This window comes from Sturnira hondurensis, unplaced genomic scaffold, assembly GCF_014824575.4.
Source record: "Sturnira hondurensis isolate 20B ecotype Veracruz unplaced genomic scaffold, ASM1482457v3 Scaffold0009178, whole genome shotgun sequence".
NCBI lineage: Eukaryota > Metazoa > Chordata > Mammalia > Chiroptera > Phyllostomidae > Sturnira > Sturnira hondurensis.
This window is the reverse complement of record NW_028081809.1, coordinates 1,405,233-1,430,280: the sequence shown is the minus strand read 5'-3', so window position 1 is coordinate 1,430,280 and position 25,048 is coordinate 1,405,233. Positions and strand designations below refer to the sequence as shown.

The 25,048-nt window shown below is 53.8% G+C and overlaps 1 protein-coding gene across 2 annotated transcripts; it reads left to right on the top strand.

The window, feature by feature from the left end:
* The first annotated feature begins 970 nt into the window (after positions 1-970).
* MAL (mal, T cell differentiation protein (MAL blood group)) lies at positions 971-24,773 on the top strand. 2 transcript variants are annotated; one of them, XM_037056763.1, is made up of 4 exons: positions 1,000-1,241; positions 18,823-18,990; positions 20,019-20,144; positions 24,181-24,773. In XM_037056763.1, exons 1-4 carry the CDS (start codon positions 1,149-1,151, stop codon positions 24,253-24,255), a joined length of 462 nt encoding a protein of 153 aa, XP_036912658.1. In that variant the 5' UTR covers positions 1,000-1,148; the 3' UTR covers positions 24,256-24,773. The 2 variants fall into 2 exon arrangements, with proteins under 2 accessions (XP_036912659.1, XP_036912658.1); XM_037056764.1 differs by lacking the exon at positions 18,823-18,990 and having other exon boundaries at positions 971-1,241.
* Positions 24,774-25,048: the final 275 nt, after the last annotated feature.

Genomic DNA, 25,048 nt, shown 5'->3' with positions numbered 1-25,048 from the left:
CTTCTTATCAAAGGGAAGGAAAGAGAGCTGTATAGAGGGAAAGGGTGAGGGTCCCACAGGAGAGAGGAGAGCTGGGTGCCTCGGAGCTGGATACCAGCTGTGGGGAAAGCCGCAAAGTGCTGGGGAGTCTGAGCTGGGGGCATGCCCTGGGAATAGCGCCCCAATTAAAATAAATAGGCAACTGCTCGAGTGTCATACTTGTTTAAAAGAATAAAGGAAGAAGAGGAAGGAGGAGAAGGAGCAGAAGAAAAGAAATTGTGGGCCAGAAAACAAAACAAACAAAAATACAAACACGAAAACAAGAACAAGCCCCACAGTTAAGAGGCAATCAAAGCGCAGGAGGAAGAGGAACAATCCCATCGCGGAGGCACCAGCTGTGCCCTCTGAGTGAAAGGGATAAATCCGATCATGTCCCTTCGGTTCAATGCAGATCTGCCCCAGCAGCAGCACCAGTAGCCCTCCTCCGGGGATGGCACGGCTTGAGAGCGTCCTACCCTAAGACGGACTGACTCACAGCTAAAGCTCACAGTGATCTAAGGTTGCACACGGTTTCCAGCACAGAAAGAAGGGGTGGGTGGTCAGAGATGCTCTTGGCACCGCTGTTGCAGATCCCTCGGGGAGCAGGACTAGGACCTTGGCCCACCGTGAACCTGGACTCGGAGGTCCCGAATAATAACGCACCCCTGCAGAAAGACCAAGGGACCCAACCTAAGAGTTAAAGCAACAGCAGCTCGAAGGGCGCCACAGTGAGGAATTCAGGGACATAGCATTCCGAAGGGTTGGTGACCACCTGCGAAGAGTGCACAAACTAAGTGGCTTATTCTTGTTCTCCGAGGGAAGTGGCAGAGGAGGTGGGACACAGGGCAAGGCCCCAGCCCTCGTTCCACAGCCCAGACGCGCCCTCTGAGTGGTCAGGGCGGCGTCAGCAGCGCGCCCCCCTCTCCCCAATCAAGTACCTTGGGGCGAGCCCCGCGGGAAGTCGGGCGGGGCAGGCGGCGGCCTGGGCTCCTCCCTCCTCCTCCTCCCGGCGCCCCTGCTCTTAATCCGCGCGCGGGGGCGCCCGGCCACTGGCCTCTGCCTAGCCAGCCAGCGGTCATCGCGGAGCCGGAGCCGCGAGTCCAGTCCCGAGGCCGACGCAGCCCTCCGGCATGGCCCCTGCAGCGACATCAGGGGGCAGCTCCCTGCCCAGCGGCCTCGCTGTCTTCACTACCTTCCCTGACCTGCTCTTCATCCTTGAGTTTGTGAGTGGATCGCTTGGCCGCGCTGGGGAGAGGGAAGGATGGGCGGTCCGCACCAGATTCACGAGCTGCACCGGTCTGGCCACTTCGGAGTAGGGGGACCAGGGTGAGGAGGGTCTCCGCCTCCCAGATACCTCTGCCCTTCCAGTCGTTTGGCCCCTTCTGGACCAACGACAATGGGGAACACAGACTTAGAAGGAAAACCAAATACTCAGCCTGGGTCAGATGTTGGAAGCGGGCCAGGTCGCTTAGTTGTGCGCAGGTTCCAAAACTGCACCGGAGACCCACTTGCATGGGCCAAGCAAAAGAAGCCCTTATTGAAAAGCAGTGTCCGCAGGGAGGTGCCCAGCTTTTTCTAGAGCGCTAGGATTTCGTTTTTTAAAGTCTGCAAAAGTTCACCTGTCAACATTTCGAGGTGGGGCTTGTGTCCTTGAAGGAGCTGAATCCAGATCATTCCCTTCTGGCCTTTGAAAGTTTCTAAGAGAATGGAGCAAGAGAATGGAGCAAGAGAATGTATTTAAGACAGTCTTTGATATGGAAATAATAAAACAGGCCATGGTTTGCTCCACCAGTCATTCTGCCCTGTGTATGTGTGTGTGTGTGAGAGAGAGAGAGAGAGAGAGGTGGGGGGCGGGTTGCTGGCAGAGCAAACCTGAGTCTGTGCTGACCTTGAACAGTCAAGGCCTCTGCAACTGCCATTGGTCTCTCCTTCCCCAGTGGTTGCAGGATGGCAAGGTGCTCCCCAGCGGCCACCAGCTCTTACCTGGAAGGGGGCTGGCTGTGTTTGTTCAGTGGGTGCATACGTGACAGACACAGAGCCTCCTTTCCTGCACCCCTGCCTCGGAGGGGACTGCCTAGAGGGTTGGTCGGGGGAAAGTGGCCTGATGGAGGTAGGAGAGTGATCAGCAAGGGAAGCAGGTTCTGTCACCCGTGGTTTGGTGGCAGCAGATCACTGGAGTTGTGGGAGCTGGCCCAAACCTGGGTGTATCCAGAGGGATTTCAAATCCCAGGGCAAGCCAGAATCAAGGAAGTGACATGTAGAAGAAGCCCTGGGTACCCCTGAGTTCAAGCCCATGGGCGTGTAGATAGGGACACACACCGCCTCCAGAGGGGGGAAGGGCTTGTGCCACTGGAACATTCTTTCCCCAAATGGCTCACTCCAGGCTTCTACTCCGCTCGCAGGCTGTGCTTGCCTGAGGCTGGGTTTCTGAAACTCTGAGCATTCAGTGCTCATCTGGAATGGCAGCTCCTTTAGAGGCTACTGTACTGTTTTTACAAAGGGAGGGTTTCATGACCAAAGAGATGATGGCTAATGGTGAGGTGTGATGGGGCAGAGACGATGTTAAGCCACAAAAGCTCTTCTTAGTGTTTCTTAAATTGCTCCAATGCGTGGTTCACTCTGCCTGTGTAGTTGTTTGGGAAGCATTCTAATAAGAACCTTAAGAGAGTGTGTTAGTTGGACTCCACGCAGAGGATTCTGGTGCGCCCTCCTTCTCTTGCCTTCACAAGAGCTGACTCAGGTGGCAGCAGGTGGTGGCTGGTATCAGGCACCTGGCTTCCTAAGAAGGACGGCCTCCAGGTGTCTGCTTCTTCTTGGTATGGCAGCTTAGGGGAAGGAGTGCCCCTGAGGGTAGGAACAGCCCAGCAGGCAGGGTGATCTTCAGAGGAGGGGATAGGAGGACCCCCCCACCCCCATTAAGCCATCAAGTGAAAGAAGAGAACGGGGTTGTGGGAAATAGAATCAGAGCCAGGGATTAGTGGAAACTTACTCCTCCAGGGCTATATGTGACCTGCGACGGGGCTTCCAGAAGAAGTAATTCTTCCTTGACAGAACACTTCCTTCTCGGCTGCCTTAGAAGTTGTTTTTCCTCTTCTGCCTCACGCCCTGCTCTCTCTGTCCTTTTCCTGGGTGTTCTGATGCATCAGTTGCTTTCTCTCTCTCCCTGTCTAGGTGGGGTGGGCTCCCAGGGGCTGGGAGGGCAGGAAAGGAGGTTGACACAGCCCTGTGAGTTTTCCTCTGGGGAGTGTAGATACAAAGCTGTCCATGTGGGGATGTGCAGGAAAAGGAAAGGATTAAAGGGCTGAGGAGGTGCTGCCACCCTGGGAGGTACTTTAAGTTTTGAACTATTACAACTCCAGACAAAAAGATGAACAACCAGTTAAAAAATGAGCAAAGGACATGAACAGATACTTCTCCAAAGAAGAGACACACATAGCCAATAATCCCATGAAAAGACGCTCAACCTCATTGAGGAAAACAGCATCAAAACCACAGTGAGGTGCCACCTCACACAAAATTAGGATGACATAAAACAGTGGAAAATGGTAAATACTGCCCAGGGTGCGGAGAAAATGGAACCCTCACTCACCGCTGATGGGAAGGTAAAATGACTACAGGACCCGCCATTTCCCCGCCTGGGTTTGCAACCAAAGGAACTGAAAGCAGGGGCCTGACCAGGTGCATGGACAGGCATGTTCACAACAGCACCATTCACAATGACCAGCAGGTAGAGATGGCCAGAGGTCCATCGACAGATGAGCAGATAAACGAATTGTGATATATCCATACAATGACGTATATTGTTCAGCAATTGAAAGGAATCAAGTACTGATACATAAAGTTGAGAAACCTTGAAAACACCATGTTAAGTAGAGGAAGCCAGACAGAAAAAGTCACCTATCGTCTGGTTCCATCCACATAAAATGCCCAGGACAGGTGAGTGTGCAGAGACAGAAGGCACACTGGTGGTCAGGACAGGTGAGTGTGCAGAGACAGAACACACACTGGTGGTCAGGACAGGTGAGTGTCCGGAGACAGAACGCACACTGGTGGTCAGGACAGGTGAGTGTCCAGAGAACAGAACACACACTGGTGGTCAGGACAGGTGAGTGTCCGGAGAACAGAACACACACTGGTGGTCAGGACAGGTGAGTGTCCGGAGACAGAACATACACTGGTGGCGGCCAGGGGCTGGGTAAGGGGAGGGGAGAGGAGCGGAACTGCTGAGTGGGTGTGGGTTTCCTTTTGCAGTCATGGGAGAGTCTGGACAATTGATGGCCATGGCGGTGGCCCAACATTGTCAGTATATTAAAAGTCATTGAATTGGTTAGCTTAAAATGGTCAATTTTATGCTGTTTGTACAGCATTTCAATTTTTAAAACTGTCAAAATATTTCAAATCTCACAGGAAAGTGTATACATACACACTTGTACTTTAATAGGCATCCAGTTAATTATCACTTGGCTTTGTCAAATCTTAATATTTGCCATATTACTTTTAGCATTAAGGAAATAGAGCTTTTCAGATGGCATCGAAGCCCCCCGGATGTGCTATTACATCATGCTTCTCCCCCAAATCCCCAGAGCTACCCTCAGGCTAGACGTGGTGAGCTGCCCACGGCCTGCTCCCTCTGTCCGCAGGCGTTAGGCACAGCGCCCTCCCACACACCCCTCCCTCAGCGGCTTTCTGTGCGCCGTCCTCGGAGGTTTATGCCTGTTCCCACCAGGTTGTTCTGATGTGCACACCCCAAAGCAGACTTCCTGGGATGCTGCTGAGACTTCACTAGGCTCAGGACCCCCCCCCCCCCGCCTTGCTCAGCCTCTTCCAAGACTCTGACCTGTTTTGTATTCATTTATAAAGAAGGTCCCCAAATTATATAAGCTTCAGACTAAACCAGGACCTTCCTGAATCTTACCAGCACCCTATGGAAATCACCATTGTTTCTTGCCACACTTGGTAACATTTTCTGCTTGTCCATTGGGTGTGAAATGCTTGATTATTTTTTTTATAAAATCTGCAGTCCAGTGACTTGTTGATTAATCACAATTCACGTTTCCATGCCTGACCTCCCAGTAGCCTGGGAGGTGCAGACATCAAACCTCAGCCTCCAGGGGTAAGTAACCAGGGTAGAGCTCACTCTCCTTCCAAGTCAGGGAGCAGGGACAGAGGTGGCTCTGGGCAGGGCAGGGCAGCCTCGCCCAGGCCCAGCATCCTTACCCCAGAGCTCCTGACCTCTGAACTCTGCAGGGTCCTCACAGTGAGCGTCCCCAGAGCCACAGGGGCCACGCTGCTGTTGCAGGCCCTGGGGCACAGGCGCACCCTCTGTGGACCTAGGGGGAATGGTCAGTGTCTCCCCTGCCCTAACAAGTCACCCCAGGGCTCTGCCTCTGTTGTGCTCCCCAACCCCACCTTATGGGGGACTTTTCCTATTGAAGCCACGGTCTCTGTTTCCTCCTCCTCCTCCTCCTCCTTTATCAAGGGCTTCATAACGCTCCAGTCACTATTCACAAAACAGGGTACAAACGTGGGGTGGCTTTTGTCTCAGCTCTAGCCAAAACCCTAACAGGAAGCCTCTCACAAAGTGCCAGGAGAGACCCTCCCCTACACACACTTTTAAAAGTCATAAAGGAAGTCCTGGAACAGGTTATGGAATTTCTAACAGACAGCCTCCTCCCAGCCTGTGTAAGAAGTGGAGCCACTCAAAGCAGGCAGGGATTAGGAAAGAACAGTCTTTGAAAAGAGTGTGCTCGGGGCACCGCCCACCTACCCGGGGCTGCATTTCCCTGCTTGCACGTGCGGAGAGGCAGTGCTTCGTGGGCTGTGCTTTTGGGTGGGGGAGGAGCAGAGGGAGCCACCTGGATCAGTTTACAGCTAACTGGACATAGTCGTCTCGTTGCTAAAATGAGACTGATTCTGTGACCTAAAGCAGTTGGGGACCTCTTATCATGTGATAGCAACCAGACAGGTCCTGGGACCTGTTCTGGATTTTCACCTGCCAGGATTGGGCCCTGGGGTTCTGGTGGGGCACAATGATACTGCTGTTTTCTGGAGGGTGGTCCCCGTTCTGGTGACATTGAGAAGGCAGCATCTGAACTCCTAGGAGAGGAGAGATGCATAGTCACATAGTCACATAGTCACGTTTTGCAGAGCTGAAAGGAAAGCGAGGGTCAGAGAGAAGAGGCAGCTGCCCAGGTAACTTGGTCTCCAGGGTGGCCCTTCCTGCAGTGGCAGCAAGTCACTTGCAGGTTTCTGCATTTCCTCAGACACCCACGGTGCTCTTTGGCCTACAGCACAAGGGTCCATGTCCGGTGGCCCTGCCCACCAGGCAGCCCTGGGCAAGGCCCGGCTCACCTCTCCTTTCCTGAGAATAAAAGGACAGCTCAGATCCACTAGGGAACGCACAATTTCCTGGGCCCGCTTGTCAACAAACACACTGGGGTGTCCCAGATGCTAGATCCAAGGCAGATTCAAGAATCTGCTTTTGATAAGAGCTGCACAGACCCCAAGGTCATCTGTAGGCCAGCCCACCCCTCAGCGTTTTTATGGGGCAACAGAATAGTGGGGACACAGGGGAGCCCAGACACCACTTCCCTGCCTGTCCCCACTCCCCAAGGCCCACCGCCTGGCCAGTGGTGCCCCAGGCTGGCCGACATCTCAGCCTGACGTTCCTCTTCAGCGATGGGTACCCAGGTTGGAAAAAATCAATGCAGAATTTTTATGTGTGCAGCCGCAGTTGAGCAAGAAATTAATTTTTAAAAAACAAGATTTAAAGAGGGCTGAAGAGAGCTGACGGGGAGATGGGAAAGCTGGTGGCAGTCTGCAAGACATGGTGGGTGTTGGGGTGAATGAGAAACAGTTTTGATCTCCCAGAAAGTACAGTCTACTAAGTACAGTCTACTAGGAGATACTACATTTAGGCAGTATCATCATTTGCATATATGACCACATGTGAAGTTTCATGAGAGATAAGTTCTAATTCTTCATTACTTTCATGTCAATTTGTTAACCTCTCCCCTTTAAATTTTACTTTAACCTTGACCCGATGAGACACCACTTTAAACTCTGTAGAATGGTGTGTTCTTGTCGAGATGCCCTTAATCGCTTTAATGCATGTGGACAACGTCGTGGCAGTGTTTCCTCTGAGGGCCAATCCAGACGCACTTCGATACTGGCTAGCAACACCTTTTTACCCTTCATCTCTCACACCAGTAGTTCTACAGCTGGATCATCCTCTTTATAGCTTTTTCTTTCGGTTTTTCCTTACTCAATAAATTCAAGTTAATCTTGAAGAAAACAAAGAATAATGGGGAAAGTGTTCCGTGAGGGGCCGGGGTGGGGAGCCAGGTGCCCTGAGGTTCTTGCCGGTTCTTGCAGGCGCCCCCTCTGCTCCCAGGGGAATTTTCCTGCTGCCCTAGCCAGGGACCTCTCCTTTAGGGTGTGGGGGCTGGCCCTGCTAGCCAGTGCAGGACAGTGACTGAGAATGGTCTTCTGTGGCTGTGTCCACGGACTCCTGTCCTTGTCCCCGTCTTGTGTTGCGGGGGGAGGGGGGCCCTCTCTGTCCCTGTTTAGAATGGGGTAAGGGCACTGCCTAGGGTTTCTCCTTTCCTCCTCTCTAAAGGGAGGGAAGAATTCCAGGTAAAGGTCTCTAAGGGATTTGTTCTCAGAGTTGAGAAGTGACTTTTCCAGTTTTTCAAGAACCAGAGGGCTGCTTTGACCTGGAGTCAGACTTTGCGCTGTTCTCTGGAAACTGCAAGGTGTGGCATGGTGCTCGGTGCTCAGCCCCGATGGCCTCCCTGTCATCACAACCAAGCTGGAGAAGAGGGCCTTTCAGCCTTCCAGGGGTCGCTCCCACTGGACGCAGACAGCACAGTGCCTGCAGTGGTCTGAGGCACCCCCTCTGGGTGCTTTCAGGAGAGGGGCAGGATCCCAGATGCCACTGCAGGGGCAGCTTGGGCCAGGGACAAAGGCTGACTATTTGCACCTACACCCACCATGCCTGCTGCCCGTGAAGAGTGGGGAACACTGGTATTGCTGTCTTTGCCCTGGGCTCCAGACACAGTCTGAGAAAAGGGCTGGGGGGCGGGGGACTGAGCTACCTGAGGCTTGTCTCAGGTGGGATGGAGCCAGCCTGTCCATATCTGGATGGGGGCTAACTCTTATTGGATGCAGCTGAGTCCTGGGGCTTCTATGCGACACAAGGTCAGCGGGCGCTTCCTCCGGCCTCTCAGTAGTGTTTCGGACCAAAGGCCACCTGAAGCAATGACTGATAAGATACCCCAGCTGGTGCTCTCTTCAGGTGCTGATGGATGTGAGGACAGTGGGTGAGTGACACTCCTGTCCCTGAGCACTAAAGCCGCAGGCATGTGCAGGCTGACTCCTTGTAGGTTGCAGATTGTTCCGGGGAGCACTGAGCAGGGTCCTGGTTTTCTCTGCATCATGGGCCTGACCTGCCTTCTACATTTGGGTGGCAGGAAGGACTTGGTTCCTGCTAGCTCCTGCGGGGCACCAGGGTGATGTGCAGGCATGGATTCTCTGCCGCCCGTAGCTCCTGGCTCTCCTACTCCCACTCCCACCTCACTCGTAGCCTATATTCTGCCTACCTTGGGGCGAGACGACCTCTGTGTTGAATCACTTTAACGCATCAAGGCCCCAGGGCCTGAGAAAAATATGTAGGAACTAAAAGAACAGCCTGTCACTAGCCATCGCACACTGATACCCACAGCAGTGCAGAGGGGAAGGCCCAGGGCCAGCAGACCTGAAATTTCACCCCAGAGCCTGATTCTTGTTAGAATGCAGCTGGGTGGGAGGGGAGGGATAGGGAAGGGGAGAAGGAGGAGGGGAGGAGGACCCGAGAAACTCCTGGCTCCAACTTCGCAGGCCCTTAGAGGGCCGAGGGTACAGGCTTGGTGGGGGGCACTCCAGGGAAAGAGCAAACGGGGAAGGATAGAGGATAAGCCACACCCCCCACATCTGTTAGTGGGGCAGGGTACAGGCTGTGACAAGGGTTGTATTGGTGGTCCCAGGATGAGGGCCGTGCCCTGTGCCTGCAGAAGAGGGGGTGATATCCTTGAGTTCTGCTCTTCTGGCTTAAACACAAACCTTGCTATTCTCTTCCTCTAAAAGAGTGGAGCCAACGGAGCAGTGGAGGGTGAGGGAGGGGAGCCTCTGCAGGCTGCCTGCTCTGCTGTCTCCTCGCCTGGGGTGGGGAGTGGGTGGGGGAGCAGGATGAAGGCAAATGGGCTCCTCTGCTCTCCCTCCATGGTACTGTTCTCTTGGGGGGGTTGTGGTGTACTGCCTGTTGGTCGCCTTGGGGAGCTGTCACAGGTGCAGAGGCCTGACCTGGGCTCCACAGTCAGCCTTCAGAGCCATGCAGTGGGGTTATAACAGCACCTGCCTCTAGGATCGAGGTGAGAAATAAGCCAGTGGGACAGACACAAAGCTCTCACAATAACCTGATGCCCAAAACTTACTGCTTAATAGCTCTTAGCGTCAATGATTATTAATTCACAAAAACTCAAACACCTGCTCTGAGGTCACATGGCCAGTGAATGTGGAAGGGGGCCAGAGGATAATCGCACACCCCCTTTTTGCCTTGGATGCCCTTCTCGAGCAGAGTGCAAGGTAGAGGGTGAGTGGGATTTGGGATTGTGTGGGGCTGTGGAGGACACACTCGACTTGTCCCCAGAATCACCAAGAACTGCGGACACCACCCTCTGTGGGGCCTTCCCAGTGGCTCCTCAGCTCGGAGCTGCCCCCAGCCAGGCAGATGGGGTGGCAAGGGGGAAGGGAGGCCTCAGCTGTCCTGTCCTGCCTCTGCCTTGGGGGTGGGGTCCTTCCTGACTTCTTTCCTGCCAGCCTGGTACCAGGATGGGTGGGGAGAGCTGTGTGATTTCCGAGTGTGATGAAAAGCACTGTATCTCCCTGAAGGCAAAGGAGCAAATTACCAGTGGGCCCAGGATTGAACCTTTCAAAAATGATTGGCCGTCAATGGTGTCAGTGCATCACCATCTGGAAGGCCATGGGTTCGAGGAGGGGAAAGCATGCCTGCGCAAGGAAGCGTGCCCTGCCTTTTCCCAGCCTCCGCCCTGCCCTGCACTGCTTGCTACTAAGCCAGGCACAGTTGGACTGAGGCACCCGGCAGGGAGGGAGCCACCAGCTTTGGGCCTTAGGATTCTCTCCAGAACCAGCTGCATAGTCCCCACCTCTCTCCACTGACAGCATTCCTATGGTGCAGATGGCATGGTGGGGGCTAAGTCCTTCCTATATTCTTCAGGCCTGGGCTTACCTAACACCTCTTCCTGGAAGCCACTGCTTCCTAGCACTCAGCACTTGAACCGCATGCCCAGCTGTGGTCCGTCTCCTGACTAGACCCCAGGTTGGTCCACATGCGGCGTGGACCATGTACTGTTCAACAGTTGTCATCGTGCTGGAGGGACGGGAGCTAGCATCTCGTCTCCCACCTGGCTGTGAATCACAGGGTGAGTCTTTGACCCCGAGAGCAGACAGAAGATGAAACTGACACTCTCCACCCAGGAGAGCCCCAGGACCCTTGAGATGAGCAAGGGGCCCTGTCTGGGCGGTTTGCAGGTACACACCTATTTTGTTTGCTCCCATCGCTAACCGATTTGGTGACTCCCATTCTGGCCTTTTGTTTTGTTTTTGCACGGAAGCCACTCCCGCCTTGTCCGACAGGTCCCAGGTGGATTGTCTTTCACAGGTGGCTTACCCCTATTTTTCACAGAACCTCCTATTCCTGTTTATGCCGCTGGGTAAAGCCACTAGGTATAGGAGTAGCAGGAAAAATTTTCCATCCAACTGAGGACATGCCTGAGGAAAGCCCCTGGCTTTGTGGATCTGAGAGGAGTTCCCGTTCGTCTGGGACCTGGTGGCTGTGCTCCGCCTGGCGAGGGAGGGTGTGCTCAGCCACGACCCGGCACCATGCTCCTGGCCTGTGCGGTGGAGCAGAGGCGTGATGGGCACAAGGCAACAGCAGACTCCCCTGCCACTTGAGGGAAGTGGGGTAGCGGCCTGAGCGGGGGCCCTCTCAGGCCACACTCGCCCTGTTAACACCAACTGTGTGTGTGCACTCACCCCCATTTCTTTAAATCCCAAATCTCTATTCCCTACTTCACAAACAAAATCCAGCCCCACCTCCCAGAGTCCTGGTCTTGCTTTCAGATTAGTTAAAGGGACACAACCTAAGACCCCTTGGGAGGGACATGATGGGGCCCTCTGGGAGGAAGGAACCTGTTGATAAAGGAACCAGGAGGGCAGAGCCACGGCTGTAGGCAAACTGAGTCAGGGTTCTCGGCACCACTCCCAGCGGATGCCTTGGGAGAGCCTCAGAGGCCAGACTCCTAATGAGCTGCCTTTTCAGTTGGCGTGGGGTGGGGGGAGGGGTCCCTCACACAATCTTCTGACCTGCCCCAGCCACCTCCCCAGGGAGTCGGGGCAGGGGATCCTGTGCAAACTTCTGGGCTCTCTGCTGGGCAGAGGTAGTTAGCTGGTCACCCTCCCCGAGGCCCGGATACTCACCAGGGCTCTGCCCTTGGTCCACCTGGAACTGCCCCAGTGGGCCTGGTAGCAACACTGAAGAGAGGGGACAGGAAAGGAGAAATGGGCTCCATTTGGTGGTGTGTGCCTTCGGGTAAGTCTGTCCCCTGGGTGCACCTGCCCTCGGTGCTGACCTTACTCCTGGTCACTCCTAGTGTCTGTTGGACGCATGAATGGACAAATGAATGAATGAGTGGGTGAGTGAGTGAACAAGTGAAGGAAGTGCCTTCTTGGACTTGCTGAGAGCTGAGTTTCTCCACAAGGGAGGCGGGGCCCATGCAAGAACCAGAGAAGCTGGCATGTGCCCGTCTGTCTGCTTCCTGCCCTCTTCACCCCTCAGGACAGGAGAGTCCCCCAGCCTCACTTTCTGAAGGGAAGACCCAAGGGACCGTGAGGAAGGCTTCAGGGTTGGAGGTGTTGGGTCTTCCCCTCTGACCTCCCTCCCTGTGCACCCTCCTACCCCTGGCGCGCTGGTCACCCGCTCACTGCGCCCTCCCGGGCGTTGCTCTTGTCCCTGACTGCGAGATGGGTTAGAGAGTGTTTCCCGCAGCACAGGTTGGAGCTGCTGTCCCTGGTGGCCCTGGGGGGCATAGATGGGCTTGGTGCTCATGCCCGTGGGGGCGCATCCATCTGCCGTGGCCACCTTTTCTTCTCCTTCCTGGGGAGATCTGACCAAAGTGGCAGGAGAGCTTAGTGCTGTGTTCTCTGGCCAATTTCTTTTACTTCTCATGAGTTCAGGGCACAAACTTCTGCTCGCATGCACCATCCTGACACCAGATGCTCAGAGCTGTAGGGGCCACGCCACCGCATGGGGAGTCCTCTTTGGTTCACATCTTCACATACGTGTTATTGGAAGAGTGTCTACTGGTGGAGCCCCTGAGAGAGTACAGTGGAGGCCCAGAAAAATATCCAGAGAATGTGGGCAGTTCCTCCGCACTGAGCTCAGTTGTGAACGCCCGGCAGCAGACACAGCGGGCCATTGTGGGCGCTGGGCCCCTGCAGCACTGCGCAGGCACGGGCCCCGCCTTGTGAATCTCAAGAATGTGCCCAAGATTCCTTTCCCACTTTGTAACCGAGGCTCATTGTTTGAAGGAAGGATTTCTCATACTTTGATGTCCTTTATATTTATTTCACAAAGCGAGACACATTTTTCTCCACTTTTGATTTCTGGGAAATCATAGGTTTTTCTCTTTTTGATGTTTTTGAAGATTTTTTTAAATCCTCATCCAAGGATATGTTTATTGGTTTTAGAGAGAGAGGAAGGGAAAGAGAGCTAGAGCGACATCTGTGTGTGAGAGAAACATTGATCAGTTGCCTCCTGTATGCACCCAGATGGGGGATCGAAGCCACAACCTAGGCACATGCCCTGACCAGGGATTGAACCCACAACCTTTTGATGAATGGGACGATGCTCCAACCAAATTAGCCACCTAGCCAGGTCTTGGAGGTATTTTTAAATTCTGGGTCCCAGCGAGGTTTGGAATGGATACTGGTACATGTGGAGATCCTAGACCTCCTGGGATTTTTGCATGGTTACAGTTTGTGACCTCATCACATGACACTTGTGACTACAGCATGTGCCAAGTGTTCTGCAGGTATCATCCCATTTCACTCCACACCCTGAGGGTGGGCTCCACCACAATTGCTGGTTTTCAATAGGGAACAGAGAGGTTGAGTAACTTGCCCAGGGACAACAGGCCACCCAGCTAGCAAGGCCAAGCTAGGATTCCAATTCCTCTAAAGTCCACACCCTGAGTCACCCTGGCCTGCCTCACATGGATTAATTCAGATAGAAAACGGAAGGACCTTCTCTGAGTTTACACAAAAGCTCCCCTCCCCACCCCCATACTATCTCCTGAGGAAACTTTTTCACAGAAAAAAATCGTTTGATCAGGTAGGCCATACATAGGAACTTTTTGGGTCTTTGGGATTTTTTAAATCTAATTTCGTACATTATCTTTGGTTTATCTTTGATTCTCAAAGAACTTCAGCAATGCTCAGCATCCAAATTGGCCTGAATTAAAGACAGGTTTCCAGTCCTGAAATGCTAACGTAGGTAGGGCGCAGATCACCAGCTCAGCACCCATTCATAGGCTGTGCCCTATGGGAGGACACCCAAGGACAAGCTCATGTTCTAGGTGAGACAGGGACTGAAGATTAAGGAGAGGGGAGACAAGGAGAGGGAACTTTGCATCCAGAACCAGGCAGGACCCGGAGCCACATGCGTGGTGGGCTTTGCAGACAGGAGCTGCTCCGTGTTCTGTCCAACAGGAGTTACCAGAATGTCCTCCATGGGCGGCTGTGGAAACATATTCCAAGGCCTCTGACAAGAACCTGGGTGTCTGTTTCTTGTCCTGCAACTGCTTTTCTTCGGTACAGTCAGACCCTTGGTATTGGTGGATTTTTCAAGGTGTCTCGGGTGATTCTGACGCAGAATGAGAGCTGAGAGCCATGCAGTGTTAGCCCAGGCCCCACTGGCCCCTTCCAGCTGGGGGATCTGGGTCCCAGGAAGAGAGCTCAGCCCAGGGGACTTAGAGCCCTTTGCCTTAGACCACCCTAGCAGCTGCACCATCTGTCGTGGGGGGTGGTGAGCTGGCGCAGGCAGGGGTGGATGATGGCCTCTGAGCATTTGCTTCCTGGAAGCTGGGACCGCCTAGAGTCCTTCACGAAGGACTTTACGAAGGGAAATGCTTGAACCCTCACCTACCCTCTTGCTTTTGACAAATATTTGACCAGTGGGGTCTTGTAGCTGGGACAGGGTGACTGCTCCTTGCCCAGATGCCCTATCAGCTAGATGTGGGTGCAGCCCTTGCTCTGTTTGCTCTCTGCACACTCTGTGTGGGAGAGTGGGTAGGCCCTGGCCTGGTACCAAGGTCACACAGAATCCCAGCTCTGCACTGTGTGGGCCTGGAGGCCTCCCCGCCAGCCCAGTAGGTTCGTTCTCGAGGCTCACCCTCCCTCGAGCTCCATGCGCAGTTTCCCAGCTTGGACTCCCTCACTGCTGCTTCCGTGTCCTCTGGGCTGGCCCGTCCTCTTTCCTCCCCCTGGAAAGTTACTTCCTGACCCTTTGGCCCAGTTAACCACCTCTCCCTTCAAGATCTGATTAGGGCCCTGCCCCAGTCCACTCAGAGCTGGTTATCACCCTGTAGAGTAACTAGTAGCCTGTGTGTCTGTCTCCACCGGGCTGTGGGTCTCCTGGGCGAGCGAACGTGTCGTATCCCGATCACTGGGTGGTGGTGTGCACGGTGCCAGAAGCTTCACATTCACATCCGTGGTTGTCACCAGTTTGCGATGTGGGGTGACAACTGCAGATTGTCAGTTACAGACCAGGAAACTGAGGCCGTGAGAATGGACTGCTTGCTGAAGCCTCTGGCATCGGATGTGCTGGTGCCTGCCTTGGGGCTCACGTGCGAATGCTGTGTGAAGTGGGTCCTGCGAGACCTCACATGTGCCCCCCCCGGGGAGCAGAGCCCTCGGCTGCTGACCCACAGCTGCCCTGGGATTCTCCAAGAGCAGCGTCTGTGCCCAGGGCCCTGCTCGCACACAGGTGGCTGGGACTGGGTTCTCTCCCTAGTTTAGCCTCCTGTCCCCGAGGCTGTTCTGCTCCCCACTTGGCGCCCCTCCCAGGTCGACCCCGTGGCTCCCTGTGGAAGCAGCCACCCCGCCTTTCTCCCATGGGCACCTCGTGGGCAGGGCTGTGAGGGGAGAGGGTGGGCCCACTGCCCGTCTCTGGGGAGCAGACCCCTGGGGTCTTAATTACCTCACTTGTGCTGACATCCCCCTTTTTGAGGTGTAACTTGAAATATGTTTCTGGGACAGGTGGGGCTGGTGGCATCTGTCCTACAAGACCTTCCTTGGGAACCAGGGATTCCCCAGCTCTTCCCAGCATGGAGGCCCCAGAAAGATGAGACACAGTCACTCGGTGTCCCCCAAACGGTGGGAGCTAAAATGGGCTGCGAGTGTGTTGTGATGTGGAGGCATTTTGTAAAAGTCCCCTGGAGAGAGGATTTCTCGCCTCACGAGATGTGATAACGGAAACAAGCCAGTCACCAAAGTCCACATAGTATGTGATGCTGCTCACGTGGGAGCTGAGAACAGGGGCGTCCTCTGTGGAGACAGAAAGGTGCTGAGTTGCCAAGTAGGGATGGGAGGGGTGGAGGGGGCGAGGGCTGAAGGGCACAGGGTTTCTTCTGAGGTGACGAAAACGCCCTAAAATGGACTGGAGATGATGTTTGCACAGCTCTGTGAATATGCTAAAAATACTGAATTGTCCGCTTTACATGGGTGCTTGTGTGGCATGTGAATTATGTATCTCACTAAAGCTGTTTTAGAAAAGAACGTCTCCCCGCCATCTCAGTGAAGCCTACTGTGGTAGATAAAGCATGAAAAGAAAGGAAAGTCGGTATAATTTTCTAGAGGACCTTTGCAAGTTGGGCTACACCCAGACGCAGGGTGGGTTCTTACCATAGAACCCAGGAGTCTGAGAGAGAGAGACCGGGGAGGCAGGGAAGAGAGAGAGAGCGCGAGGTGTTTTCTAGGGAGCTGAGGACAGTCTTCATTGGGTAGATGAAGACTTGAACACACCCCGAAGCAGCCCGGGAGGTCCGGGTGAGCCCCAATGCTCCCCTCTGCCACTGAGCGCCCGAGCGCACCCGTTGCAGCCACATTCAGCGTGGGCATGCTCAGGACTCCGGGGCAGACGCCCAGTGCAGTGACTTCACTCCGAATTCGCCTGCTTTTCCTGGCCTTTGACTCCTGACCCAGCAACCTAGGGAAGAATCCAGATGAAAGTTAAGTGGTCTGCAGACCGGATCTAAGGACCACTTTCTCATATTTTGCCATTTCCAGGCACCACCTGTGCATCAATTTACCTGTAATATGTATTTTACTGTTATTTTCCCCCCAGATAACTCTATCACTGTGTTAAAAGTAAAAACAACAACAATAACAACAACAGGGTTATTACCCAGATCCCCTCTGGCCACCCATTTAGGGGAGCTCCAGACACCTGGGTCCACCCCGATCCTATCTCTTTGCCTTAGAATAACCAGAAAGTGAAAAAGAGAATAACTTTCCCGATGGGCATTAAGAATTCCTCCAGGCCATGTCCATCAACCACGTATAAACACCTGCAACCCACTGGGTCCCATACAGGTTCCGTCATGAGTGCACCCCCCTCCATGGGCATCCCAAGCTGTTCCTTTGGGATTGGTTCACATGTGGCTCTCGTTTAGCCACACCCATGTAATAGGACCCTGAGGCTGATTAATGGACTCAGACCCTGATGCATGGCTGGACATGTGACCCACACCCAGGAGTTAGCCCTGAGCTAAGGAGACCTCATCCCCTCCATCACCTGGACAGGCACAGTTCCATATTGTAACCAATTATACCTCTTTGGGGCTTTAGTGCAGCAAAAGCAAAGTGCAAGGCTTTCTAGACCATGTGACAGGGGCCTGACTTAGGTCCTCCTTGCATCATCACCAGGTGACCAGGCAGAGGATGCTCAGGAGAGGCGTGTCCTAGACCCTTGCCTCTGCCAACCAGCCAGGAGGGCCTGACCCTCCCTCTTCTCCGTGCCGCACTCTCTCTTGCCTCCTAAAATCCACATCCTACTTGGCCATCTCATGTCCCTTTGTTAGTGCCCATTGTGGAAAAGGCTAAATGATCCGTTGGATCCTAAAGGCTGCATGAGTGAAATCTGCACACACATCTTATTCTATGGCTGACTAAGGGTTTGCAGTTCATTTATTTTCTCCCCTTACTGTAAAGTGTACAGCGTGTCCTACTGGCTCTGTCACAGGCCTACAGGCAACCCCCGATTTATCAGTAAGAAAGTTTCCTGTGCAGAGAGGCTCATTTGGTCCAGCCTTGTTTGGACAAGTCCAGATTCTTCACTGCACTGATTTTTCCATCCAAATGTGATTCTCTCCTGATGCTTCTCAGCTAAGTGGCTGCAAACACCTGTGAGGACGGTGGACTCTCTTACCCAGCAGGTCGGCAGCGGGTACCATGTGAGTTCACACCACAGGGCACATAGGGCTTGGGGGCAACAGCCCTCTCTCACTACTCAGATGTTCGGGGAGACAGGGCCACACACCACAGGTCCTTGGAGCCTTTAGCCGCAAAGCCGTGTCCACACATATCCAGCTCCAAGTAGAGTTCTCTGGGTCGGGGTGGTGGTGAGGCTGAGCTGATTTCACTATGACGAAGGGGGACAAGGAGAGAGAAGGGTGTACAGAAAAGGCCAGCATGGGTTTGTGCGTGCTTGCCAAAGTGGCATTGAGGGACATCACTGACCACCCTATGTGTCCCCAAGCTCCTCTTTGAAAGCCTGAGGCTCGCTGGCCCTGTGGACGTAGACGGGGGTGTCTTCTGGGTAACTACGGGAGCTGCTTTTTCGTGAGTGTCCTAGGCCACCTGGGGGGACCGGGCGGACCCGGGCCCTCTCCACTCCAGCCTGGGCTCCTGTTATGGGAGCACCTCTTGGACTTGGGGATTTCAGGGGTCAATTTTCGAAAAACAAAGTGCTAATGACATAGTGTGGCTAATTTACTTTCTGGTTACTATCATTTCATAAGAGAAAGGATATTTTAATATCAAAACACTGAGAAGGATAGAACTTCAGAATAAAGAACAACCCTTCCAGTGATAATCTAGATGGATGATGTTAAGTCTCTTCTTGGGATGATGAAAAACTTAACTTCCATGAACCTCAGTTTTCCCATCTGACAAATGGGTCAGTGCTTCACTCATGGGGTTGTTGTGAGGATTCACCGAGTTACTGTATTTTACCATGTATAATGCACATTTTTTGCCCAATTTTTTGAGGGAAAAGAAAGGATGCCCATTATTCATGGGTGTAATGATTACATACCATGGGTATAGTCATGGGTGTAATAACCCCACGTATGACGCACACAAAAACGTGGGTGCGCACTGTACACAGCAAAATATGTGATGCTTTTAAGGTATTTAGGACAGTGCCTGGTGTATAAATGGATATAAGCATTTGTTAAATTAAAAAAAACTTAATTGGGTTAGGTATTTTTTAAAAAAGGAAAAAAGCAAGCTGGAGGTCGGACAGATGGGGGTGAGAGGTCCAGGCTGGAGCCTTGAGGGAATGAGAGTCATTTCTGGTGAGAAAATGCTGGCCACTGTGCTCTGCCTTCCCTCTGTCCCCACCCAGCGTGACCTCTGGATCTGCCCCTCCTGGCCTCCCGCTCACCGCTCACCGCACTCCCTCTGCAGGTCTTCGGAGGCCTGGTGTGGATCCTGATCGCCTCCTCGCTGGTGCCCTTGGCGTTGATGCAGGGATGGGTGATGTTCGTGTCTGTGTTCTGCTTCGTGGCCACCACTACCCTGCTCGTCCTGTACATGATGGGTGCCCACGGCGGGGAGGCTTCCTGGGTCACCCTGGTGAGTCCCAGCTTGAGATGTCTGAGGGGGTGGGCAGTGTTGGACCCTCTTCCCCAGGAGGCTGGCTTTGGCCAGGCCTTCAGCTCTGAGCTGTCCCAGCACCCAGGGCTCCCTGTGGCCTGGAGGCCGAGTGGAGGCACAGGCTGATGGTTACTGCCTGACTGTCGGGGCCCACTCTGCTTTCTCTTGCATGGCTGCCCTCTTCACAGATAACCAGCAGCCCAACCCGCGTCCACACTGCCTGCACCTGCCAGGTGGCACCTCCCTTCCTCCAGGAAGGGCGGTTTCCATCTTGTCCTGGGTATTGGCCTTGGCTGCCCAGGGGGAGCCGTGCTTACTGCTCAGCTCCCAGGCATGACTTCTAGAGCAGGCTCACTGGAGAGGGACTCGGAGGGGGCAAGGGACAACCTTTGGTCTCTATCTGCATAGTCTCTACCTTGGGACCCATGAAGAGAGGAAAACTTACACATGGGACACCTGCCATTATCTGCCCTGGAATGGAGGACAGGTGTGGCTGGGCCTCTCTCTACCTAAACAAAGCCTCCTCCTGAGACTTTGAAATCACTTTCAGATTACAACTTCTCAAAACTCCTTTTCTGCTTTTAGACATAACTGGGCTGCCCCCCCCAAAAAAAAATAGAACAACAAAACAGTGGAAATGGTGGGGGCCTTTCTTTCCCTGCACTGGCCCTAAGGTCACATCCTAACTGGGACTGTGACCCTGTGTGACCCTTCTCAGGTCCAGAACTGATTTCTGCCTGTTAAATCCTGAGCTGTTCTTCCTGCCCTACCTTTTTCTTGGTTCCACCTCAAGGGAAAGCAGAGTCTCTTCTTCCTCAAAGTCCTTCCTCTGGTGTCCAAACCAGCAAGAAAAAAAAACAGCTGGGAAGCGCTGATGTGTGAGGAAGGGACTGGCAGCTGTAGTGATGGGGGCATAAAGGGGGATGAAGGGACGGAAGCCAAGCCAGGTCGGGGGGGCGGGGGGCGGGTGTGGACAGGCCCTGCTGACGCCCGTTCTGGCCCCGCAGGATGCAGCCTACCACTGCACCGCCGCCCTGTTTTACCTCAGCGCCTCCGTCCTGGAAGCTCTGGCCACCATCCTAATGCGCGATGGCTTCACCTTCAAGTACTACCACGAAAACATCTCCGCTGTGGTGAGTCCCCATCAGGCGGCATGTTCCCAGCTCCCACCGCCCACGACAGGGTCTGAGCTGAAGAATGCCCTTCTTTCTGCTTTTCTAGTTCACTAACTTTTGAATGACGTAGACCTTCCCCCCCATTTCTGAAGAAGTAAAGCCCCAGAGAAGAGAAGTGATGTGCCCAAGACTCCCCCAGCCATCAGCCAGTGTCACACTGCTCAGGCCGGGGCTGGCCCCTGAGTCTGTGCCTGGGGGCTTTGTGCAGGGCAAGTGTGTGAGGAGGCACGACTGCTGGGTGCCAGCACTGTCGGAGCTCCGTGACCAATCTCGCTGAACCCTCACAGCAGCCCTAGGATGTAGGCACTGTCCTTACACCCACGTCACAGATGGAGAACCAGGGCACCCAGAACATGCACAGCTTGCTCCGACAACACATGAATTGGCGGGGCCCAGTGTCCCAGCCAGGTGCTCTGTCACCCACACTCAGCACCAGGCTGAAGCAGTGAATCTGGCCACTTGGCCTCCTGGCTCTCACTGAGTGGCCCATCTGCCATCAAGGCATAGTCAGGGCTGGAGAGCACTGAGACCAGGATGGAAAATCGAGTGGCCAGGGTCTCGCCAGGCTCTGGTCCAGACCCACAGCTGTGGGTGTCTGCTGCTTCAGAAGCCATGACACCATCTACTGCCTGACAGTTGAGGACCTGTGGGAGGAGGGGGGACCAGAGTCACATCTCTACCGATTCCTTATGTGGGTGGGTCCCTTATACTCTCAGCCTTGGCTTGCTCATCTGTAAAATGGATGTATTTCCTGTCTGACTCCCTTGAGGAATGCAGAGGTAGTGAACAACTTCTTTTGAGGCCGCCCAGTGAGCAGCAAGTGTGACAGGGGCTTGCACCTCACTCTGCCCATCAGGAGGACGAGTGGGGGTGCCAACTTTGTGGGACAGGGGCCAGGTCTCTGAGCTCTAAAAACAGGCTCTCCAGTGGTGGAGCCAGACCCACTGGTGGCCTGCAAGGTCAGGACCTGGATTTTCTTTTTAATGAAACGGATCAGAATGACAGGGAGTTCGAGAATAGATAGTTTCACAAAGCTTTTCACAGAGTCGCGTGTGCATGGACCAGCACTGGGGCACTGATGCCCGGTGTCCATGGCTTTCTAACTGTGTTCAAACAATAACTTGTTTAAGAAACAAGAAAATGTTTCAGAAAGGGCACTCTTTAGACTTCCTGAGGTTGACCCATGAATTATGCAATGTGATGATAGCCAGCTCCAGACACCAAAGCCCTGCTGTTCCTCCCGCTGGGAAGGGTGGAGCAGTGCCTGGGAGGAAACCCACAGGGATGGACGGTGTTGGGCCCTGGGAAGGGGGTTGGTGAGGGTGCCCCTCCTGTCCCCAGAACCCAGGGTCTGGAGGAAAGTTCCTCAAAGTTTTGTCCACGGGTCCCTATGGGCCCATCCCCCAACCTGGGGAAGCCACATGCTCCCCTTAAGCTCCCAGCATACTCCCTAGTTTCCTAAGCCTGGCCACCTCAAGGTGCCTGGTACCCCTCAGTGTCCCACAGTGTGGAACGGCTCCCATATTGGTTCATTTCCCAAGGAGGCTGGTTGTGAAGTGGTAGCAAAACCGGGCAGCACCTTGGTGAGTCTTCCTTCGCTTGGGAGGTTGGTCATCCTCCAAATGACTCCGTGTGGTCTCCTCCTCACCTAGGGCCTCAAACCTCCCCCATCCCCACCCAGAAGGCTTCTCTTCAAGCAGCATCGGCAAGGCATTTGACAATCATTTCCCTAAACGTACCATGGGTAATGGTCATGAAGCATAGATGGAATGTGTCCAGTGGGTCAGCACTTTGTGACGTAAACCACAGGGCATGAATTCATGTCCCTGCCCCCTGGATCGGTCTCTAGTTGAGAACCACTGGGCTCTACTGGGTTCCCAACCTCCTCCTTTACTTTTTATCAACATGCTACTTCTATCCAGAGAGGTGATGAGGATGCAAGTGTACAGCTTGATGAAGTTTCATGAAATAAGCTCCTCTGTATAACCATCATCCTGATCACGAACTAGAACAGAATAGCTCCCAGAGTCCCTCCTTGACCTGCTGCCGTCATTGCACCCCCACACTGAGGATAACCCCCCACCCTGACTTATATTTGCCCAGTTCCCTTCCAGCTGCGTTTGACCTCCACGTAAGTGGGGTTGTCTATGTGTATTCTATGGCTTCTTTTTCTCAACCTCAGGCCTGTGAAGTGCCCCACCATGGTTGGGTGAGATGTGCAGTGTGCATTCTTTTTGCGGCACAGGTTTCCATAGAAGCACCAACACATGTTAGTCCATCCCATGACTGATCGTGTGCCTGCATTTTTGTTAGTTAAGCTGGAGAATCATGAGTGTGCCCGGGCAAAGTCAACAGTGCCAGAATCGGGACAGAAGTGTCCTCTGCAGGCAGACACACTGGGCCGAAACCTCACGGAAACATGAGCCCATTTCCACGGGAAGCCGCACTTTTCTGCCAGCAGTATTAGCGCCATGGGTGTGCGGCACAGGAGTCGTGATGACTCAGGATTTAGCCCCAGACCCCAGCCAAGCGGAACCCGCCCTTCAGACGGTCGGGAGGTGGCCCATCTGGGTGTGGGGAGGTATCTCATATCCCTTCTCCCACAACCCTGACCCTTAAGGTCCTGGGATTGGCGGAGTTGACAGGGCAGCAGGAAATTTCTGCAGAAATCTGGGGGTCTCTGGGTCTATGGTCAGCACTAATGGCCACCGTTTAGGGAGAAGGGTTTCTGAAAGCTTAAGAATGTCACTTCATGTCCCTGGCTCTCAGTGTCCCCAAAGTGTCATTTCTTGGTCTCACTTGGGAAACACATCTGTTTCCTTTTCCCAGTGGGACTCCTGAGGTGCTTCCGCCAAGCATCCTCACACGTCTGGAACTGCCCAGAACGTGAACTGCTCCCTGCCGATGAGAGCGGGGATTGTTTCTAGGGGGCTGCTCACACACATACGGCTGTTCCTCCCAGACTGGGTACTTAAGAGTCCCTGGATGAGTTCTCTTACATTCGTTATTAAGTAACTCAGCTTACTCATCGCCTCTGGCCAACAGGGCTGAAGGGCTCGCCCATGTGTGGAGTAGGGGACAGAGTGGCACGGTGCCACTGCTGTTTATGGGCATTTTCCAAAGTCAGGGAAGCGTGGCCACCCTGAATACTGTGCCTGGCTCGGAAACTCTTGACCCTGAGCTTAAGGTCACAAAGCAGGTGCAGATTGTTGACTTGGAGGCAGGCAGCCTCCCTTTAGGGAGGCCAGCCACCAGAATACAGTGATAGGAGTAAACGGTGCCCAGTGAACACAGCAAGTCGGGGCTGTGACAGCCAACAAGTGACCACTTGCCACACTTCCAAGGTCTTCCTTGATTCGCGGGGCCAAAGCAGCTGTCTGGATCTTCCCAGCCGCTTTCCCAGTAACCTACCTCATTTTGTGCAAAACCTCAAAGTCCCTCCTCTGTGTCCCTGCCCCTCACTTCTTGTGAGCCTGGCCCCTTTACCCAGGCCGTGGTATGAAGAGTCAGAATGAGGTTTGAGGACATCCAGGCAGCATCAAGACCTTGACCAGAGCCAGCAGACCCACATGGATGTATTCTTCTAGCAGAGGCTGCCGGGGTCACACCTGGTGGACTCTGGTCTTACTGGTGTGGAGGAGGGGAGTTTTCCAGGGAGAGATGATACTCTTCCGCTTCTGAGTTGCCCGTTTCCGGTTGGGCAGCACCTGTGCAATCACATGAGGAAGTAGAAAGTTGGCCTTGCACACCAAGTCCAGTGGATTGTCCGGTCAGCTGGAGCTCTGTGCCAACAGCATCAGGGGCCACAACTGGGGTTGTAAGGGTGTAACAGGAAGGTGGTGGGAGGAAGGGTGTAACGTGAGTGGTGGGAAGCAGTGGGTGGCCACACACGGCAGGTGTGTCATCCTGAATGGGCGCCATGAAGCGTCCAGCCCGTCCCTGCCTTGCCCTAGCCCCATGCGTGCCTGTTAATGGTCATTTATCTTGGTTTCAGGTGTTTTCCTACGTAGCCACTCTCCTGTATGTGGTCCATGCCGTGTTTTCTTTAATCCGATGGAAATCTTCATAAAGCAGAGGAGGAAGAACTATAGCTGAACACCCAGACGGTGTTAATTGATCCGCCCACCTTCCAGCATAACTTTTTAGAATGCAGGCATGCTCTCCGTGATGGAAAAAAAGAAAACAAACCAAAAAAAAAAAAAGCAACACTGTTTCTTGTGGGTGTTATGTTTACTGTCCCATAGACCTTCATGTCAGGATTGGGGGCCAGCTACCTTTAACCTCAAATGACAGCTGTCTTTCTTGGGTTATTTCCTGCTTCGGGGGGTCAGGGTGGGGTGGGAAGTGGGGGCTGTGGTCTGAGAGACCGTGAAATGAAGATGCCCTGCTGACCTCTGGATGGATCTTGAGAACCCTCGGAAGTTTTCATGGGCTCTCTGAGCGCCCATCTCCTGGCATGTTTCCAGGGCATCGCGGAGGTTCTGCCCATCCTGGGGAGTAAAACTCGCCCAACAAACACATGCAGATGTCCACGGTGGAAGATGATAAACCTTTGAGACGCCTCATAAAGTGCCTTTATGTTCAGTACTTTTGTGGGGAGTTTTTTTTGTATGAAGAATGCCGTGTGTCAGCGTTCCTTCTGAGGGACCCTTGGTTCAGAGTGACCCTAGAGGCAGCATCGAATGGCAGTTCAGGTGACAGCTGTGTGTCCTTGGCCGCTGCACTGGGCATCTCACCCTCCCCAGGAGAGCTTCACCTCCCTGGAAACTCCCCAGGCTCCAGCCTGAGGGGGCCGTTCTTCCTCCTACAGGATGAAGGGGCCTGTGCTTAATGAGCAAGTCTTTGACCCAAAGAAATGAGGT